Below are 6588 nucleotides of genomic sequence, written 5' to 3' on the forward strand. Positions count from 1 at the left end.
AAAGAAAGAAAGAAAGAAAGAAAGAAAGAAAGAAAGAAAGAAAGAAAACAGGCATACCAAAGTATGACAGTCTCTTGCTTGTCATGAGTTTTCCATTCTTCCTTGTTTTGCTGTTTATCTGAACTCATTCACAATAAAATCTAAATTATAAACAAGCCCTGAGAAGGCTACTACATTAAACTGTTAACAGATGAGGCAAGATTAAACTAAAGAGGCAAATACCAAGGACATCAGCTATGGTAAAGGGAGGCCGATTTGCACACTGATCCCACAACTCCATCCCAACCCCCTATCCTGTGCCTACTCTGGAAACTGGCATATTTCAGACTTGCAGCTACACCTCTTAGACCCTCAAATTTGAGATTTTTTTATTTAGACTGGCTTCCATCAAATTTCTGCTTTGCAGATTAGGAAGGTCAAGATGAAATGCAGGCTCTTCTGTCTCTGTCATTCCACAGGCAAGCTGGGGATGGAAATCTTTCCCGGGAGTAGAGCCCTAGCTTGGTCCCTAGATTCATCGAAGTCTAGAGCAGTGTACAGGCATCCAATTTGCTGGTGTGGACTGGGGCTAGGACAGTGGGGGCCTAGATCCATAGCTGAGGCAGTGACTTAAATTTTTATTTTATGGGAGTATAAAAAATACTCCATAGATTAATTTTGACTGTCTTTGTATGTTATATAAATGGAATTATATAGTATATACTCCATGTGTCAGACTTTTTTCCTGAATGGTGTTTATGAGATTCATCTATATTATTGATTGCAGATTGGTTGTTTATTCTCATTGTTATATAGTTGTGTGACTATAATACAATTTATGTCTTTTATGTCAATTGAGTAGTTTCTTTTTGGGGCTATAATGAGTGTGTTATGAATATCCTAACAAAAGGCTTTTGGTGAGCAGATGCTTGGTGGCAGGGCATGCGTATCTTTTTAACTCTGGTCCATCTGGGACAGTGACTTCTTGAGTCTCCATCTTCCAAATAGAAACTGAGGTGGCAGCTTCAGTGGTCCTCTTTTGTGGTGGTATTCTGGGAGGGTCTTAGAAGCTCAGCCTACAGCCTTCTCTCTAACACAAAGATGTTCCAGACACCTAGGAGACTGCAATAGATATCCCTTTCCTGATTTCTGTTACAAACAACTGATCATGAGCCTTTAAAGAATATATTTCCTGTTATTCCCATTAGAGCCACATTTAGTTTACTAGGGTAAGCCCCTCTCCTTTATATACTATACTTACTTATATTCTCATGTTTTCTATATGGATGCATTTTTCTGCCCCCAAAGCTGTCTGCCTGTTTTATATTTTTTAAAATCTATCCACATTTCATTTCAAGGAGTTTCACCAATATGATGACATGCTAACTTTTCGAAGCAACACATCTCAGGTAGTACATTTAATTTACTTTTAAATGGCAGATTTTGTTAATCTTACAAAAGTACTTAAGTAGTTCTGGTTGTTATCCCTTTTCTTCTTTTTTTTTTAAATCCCTTTTCTTCTTGAAGAATCTCATGTTTTTGGCAAACAAGATGGTAATCATTTAATTGTAAGTGTCTGACTAAACATAAAATACTTCCTAATGGATAAATATTCCTGAATAGCCACTAGCAAGTACAAATGTTACTTGGCCTAAAGTAGTTTCTTTAAAATAAATTATATTGATATTTCATTTTTCTGGACTTTATTTCCACAAACTTGAAAAATGATAAATCTCTAACCTTAATATAAAAATTAGTTTATATATATATATATTTACTAAATTGAGAATTGATTTTTAAATCTCAATACCATATATGATAGAAAGTTTCTAAGATTAAAAGCTTGAAAAATACATATTATAAATATTCTAAGAATGCTAGTTATTTGAAGCTTAAGTACACATGATGCCATTGTTGCATGAACTGGCAGTTGACTTGTGGCAGGCATAGGATGGTAGATATCATCTTGTCCAGCCTTTGGTGTTATACACGGAGCAGCAGAGATAAGGCAAGAGTAACATTGTAGCTGAGCTAGGGTGTGAATCTAAGCCCACAGAGTCTCAGCTCACTACTATTGCCTCCATTTAGACTATTTTCTATGGTTTGGGTGAATTATACTTTCTTATAATAGGATATTTTGAAAAGAAGTCTTGTTCATAGTCCCAAATCTTTTTGGAAAGTGAGGTAAGTATATAGATATCAATTCATAAGTTTAATGACAACATTTGTCATAACTTGCCAAATCCATAATTTGGGAAACCCTAGTTACAAATAGCATCCAAATTTAAGTGGTATGTTGATTTGTGTCCTAAGTCTCTTCCCACTACTAATATGAAGTTTGAAAATCCTGTGCTCTGGGAGAAGCTACAAGTTCATTAAGCCTTCTCATGATCATTGTTGTATACTAAAGAATGTTTCTGGTCTTTGTCTTGGCTTCCTGGCATGGAGTCTCTTAAATGTCTTGGAATTTCCTAAATGATAGGAGTGTTTTTGTTATGCCAATGAGGTGATCCATGATAGGTCCCTAGATAGCTTTAGGATGGGGCCTGGTCACCAAACAAAGAGCCAACCATGTAATTAGAGGGTTGGGACTTCAAGCCACACCTGGAGGGTTGGGGGTTGGGATGGGCCTAGAAATTGAGTTCAGTTATGTGGTCCATGATTTAACCAACTGTGTCCATGTAATGAAACCCCAATAGTGACACACCCTTATTCCACAGGGAGAGGGTAAGAAACTATGCATTTGGGACCCTCCCAGATCTTGCCCTATGTGTATCTTTTAAAATAAACCTATACTCATAAGTACAGCACTTTCCTGAGTCCTGTTAGTTGTTCTAGTGAAGTATCAAACCCAAGGGGACCCTCTGAGACTTGTGGTTACTGTCTAAAGTGAGGGCAGGACTCTGCCTCAACCTGTGGGAACTGTACCTAACTTCAGTTGGCCAGTGTTGGAATTGAATTACAGTGTACCCAATTGGTGTCAGACCAGTTTTGGTGGAAACAGTATCATTTATCTATTCAATACTTGATGTCCAAGATGAAAAACACAATTATCATGTTAGATTTCTTTCCCTTTGTGGGAAAGGGCTCTAAAATCTGCTACGTTATCATAAATGTTGTTACTCCCTCTTTATTGTGCTTATGCTCTATGGAAAAGGATTTTGGGGAATTGTATTAAGTAGGGTCCTGATGAGAAATAGAAGGCATGTTCAGCTGGAATTTTTAAAAAGACTTTTGAATGAAGGAACTCTCAACAAAAGTTCTCAGAATGCAATGATTTGGTCAGAGGGAAGGAAAAGTTTATCACCATGCAATTTACAAACTGGGGAGACATAGCCTCTGCTGTAAACCAAAAATATGCTCTGAAATTGATCAGACTCAGGTGCCAAACTGCAAACTTCAGGAGCAGAGTGACCGGCAGGATACAGCTCACCATTTCTGGTAGCAGTTTCAGGATGTGGCAGCAGCCGCTGAAGAGCATGATAAGATATGTTGCAGGGATCTTTCTGCAAAGTTTGATGAATTTTGTACAAGCTCTTGGTGCTGAGTGGTTTTGTTCCTCATGGTTATTCAGCCTGATTATAATTTTTGTTTTTTTTTTCCCCTTGACATGAAGGGACTCATCTTGTCTGTTAAATGTTGCTATCTAATTATTGGGGTGTCTTGTTCTCAGAACAATTTTAAAAAGAATAGATAGGATTAAGAAACCAGCAGGGAAGGCTGAGGCACCCAGGGAAGCTGTTTCCACCTTCAAGCCTGAGATGTTACCCTATGATGTTTCATTTAGTTTTTCTACCTATTTTCCATACTACATGGTGAGCTTTATCTGGGCATAGATTTTTTCATATTCTTTTCTGAACACTCAGCACAAAAATGTGAGCAACTAAATGAGAGACTCTAAGTTGAATAAGCTTATTTGAAAAGGAATTAAACAAAACTTTTTTAAAAACTATTTTATTTCTCCAGGGCAGCTGGGTGGTTCAGTTGGTTAAGTGACTGCCTTTGGCTCAGGTCATGATCCAGGGGTCCTGGGATCAAGCCCCCCATCAGGCTCCATGCTCTGTAGGGGAGCCTGCTTTTCCCTCTCCCTCTGCCTGTCACTCCCCCACTTGTGCTCTCTCTCTCTCTCTCTCTGTGTCAAATAAATAAAATCTTAAAAAAATAAAAGCTTTTATCTCTCCATTTGACAGAGAGAGAGAGCACAAGCAGGGGAGCAGCAGACAGAGGGAGAGGGAGAAGCAGGCTCCCCGCTGAGCAGGGAGTCCAATGCAGGGCTCCATCCCAGGACCCTGGGATCATGACCTGAGCCAAAGGCAGTTAACCAACTGAGCCACCCAGGTGCCCCTAAACAAAACTTTCATAAATAAAATATATAGTAATTGAAATTGAAAATGAACAAACTTAATGGACAGCCTGCCTTATACCAGATCAGACATTTCAGAAAAAGGAAAAAAAAATTAAAAAAAAAATCAACTGGAAGATACATTTGAAGAAATTATCTAGATACAGCTCAGAGAGAGTTTTTTTTTTTTTAATGTAAAAAAGAAGGTAAGACAAATAAAGGATAGGATGAAACCTAACATACATCTAAAGCTGAGATGGCATCCCAGGCTCAGAAACCTCTCTGCGAGGCGTGTAGGGTTGCTGTTAATTATGTAGCATCTTATGAGCTGAACATCAATGATGTTTATTTTACGATGACCTGTTACTATGATGAAGAGTCTGATGCACCTGTTTATGTCCCCTTTTTCCAAGACCAAGCAGAAGTGAAGAGAGCACATGCAAAGCAGTTCATAAAATACCTAAAAGAGCGTCAGAGTAAAATCTGTCTTCCAGTGACTAAGAGGCCTGACATAGAGTACTGGGGAACTGACCTGCAAGCTATAGTGATTGCTCTGGAGATGGAGAAAGAGTTACACAAGCACCTGCAAGAGCTGAAGAGCTTGGCTTCTAAGAATAGCGAAACTGATCTCTTAGAATTCCTGAAAAAGTTCTTGGTTAAACAGAAGAGGAACATAAAGTATTTGGAATACCAGCATAGCTATCAGAAGGAATTAGAAAGGCTGACTGCGGAGGAAGGCACATCTGAAGAGCCTGCAGAAGCATCAGGCAGAGGCTTAACATCTGAACACAAGACAGCAAGTCCTCCATTGTTGTAGTTCCCAAAGGCAGCTACTTAAGAATCTTGATCTCTGTTTGACAGAAGACTTCTTTCCTTTTAATCTAGTATCCCAATCTTCACTGTTATGCATGGAAATAAATTTGGTTTTGCATTACAAAAAAAAAAAGTTTTAGGATTCCCGTAGGAGATAAAGAAACAATGATGGAATTTTCCTCAACTGATGGGGAAAAATACCAATCATTGATCAGGAAGTCCAACAAATCACAAGCAGAATAAATGAGTAGTAACTGACACCTGGATATATTATACTTAGACTGGAGAACACCAAGTACAAAGAAAACACTAAAATAAGCCAGAGAGAAAGGCACATTATCTCCCCAAAATGGACAGCTAGGCTGAGAGCTAATCTCTTAGTAGCAATAAGAGCAATAAGAGCCACAAAGCCAAAGGGATGACAGCTTCAATGCACTGACAAAAATAAGTCAACTGTAACTGAAGATGAAGCTAAGGGGTCTTTCAAGACTGAGGGCACAATAAAGGTGTTTTCAGATAAGTAAAAATTGAAAGAATTTGCTGCTAATTTTGTTGTTCATTAAAGAACTATATTGAGAAAAAGCCAAAGTAATCCCAGATGGAAGTTCTGAGACATATGTGGTTATGTGTACATTAATGTGCCTATGTGGGCAAATCAAAAAAAGACTATTGACTGCATAATACAATAATAACACTCACTTGTAATGTTAAAAATTAAGAGAGAACTAACATAGGAAAGAGTTTAGATCTGCATACAAAAAAGATCAATGTTCATTATAATACTAATTTGCATATAATATAAAATCAAACCACAATTGAGTATCTATGAAGAAATTAAAACCTGGTAAACAATTATGATCATCTTTTTCTAATTAAATATTCCATTGCTGACATGTTTATTTATTTTGTCATCTGTCAGCAACCCCTAACACGTAGACTATGACAAGAACTTATGTCCTGAGTGTTAACACCAATTTATAGGGAAAACTGAGATTGATGATCCTAATATTTTCTATAAATCACAAAAAGTTTTTGAAGGTTAATGAGTTAGTTCTTCAATCCACGTTATGAAACTCCAATGTTTAGCAGAAGTGAGAGAATTACTTGTCATATTATATTCTAAACATGTATTTATTTAGTGATCCAACATTCTTGAGCACTGAAGTGAGTGGCATTTTACCACTCTGAGCTTCAGAGGGGAGCCACATGTCATGTCCTAAGAGGGGGCTGTGTCCAAACTGGACTACTGTGTGACCCTGTGTACGTTGAGAAAGAAGCCAAGATTGAGGAGATCCAGAGTGGAAACCAAAAGTAAACATGGTTTGTGAAGATGAAGTGAGTGTTCTCCTCTTGAAAAATAATTCACTCAGTAGGTATTATTGAGTGCAATTAGATGTCATGCACTTTCCTGGGTGCTAAATTGTAAATGGGAATAAGACATGCTCTATACCTTT

At 37.7% G+C, this 6588-nt stretch overlaps 1 protein-coding gene across 1 annotated transcript; it reads left to right on the plus strand.

The window, feature by feature from the left end:
• The first annotated feature begins 4577 nt into the window (after positions 1-4577).
• On the plus strand, positions 4578-5138 carry LOC112821732 (ferritin heavy chain A-like). The gene has a single exon (XM_025869131.1). It carries the CDS (start codon positions 4578-4580, stop codon positions 5136-5138), a length of 561 nt encoding a protein of 186 aa, XP_025724916.1.
• The last annotated feature ends 1450 nt before the right edge of the window (positions 5139-6588 follow it).

This window comes from Callorhinus ursinus, unplaced genomic scaffold, assembly GCF_003265705.2.
Source record: "Callorhinus ursinus isolate GAN/ISIS: 27379988/994484 unplaced genomic scaffold, GSC_fseal_2.0 scaffold10, whole genome shotgun sequence".
NCBI lineage: Eukaryota > Metazoa > Chordata > Mammalia > Carnivora > Otariidae > Callorhinus > Callorhinus ursinus.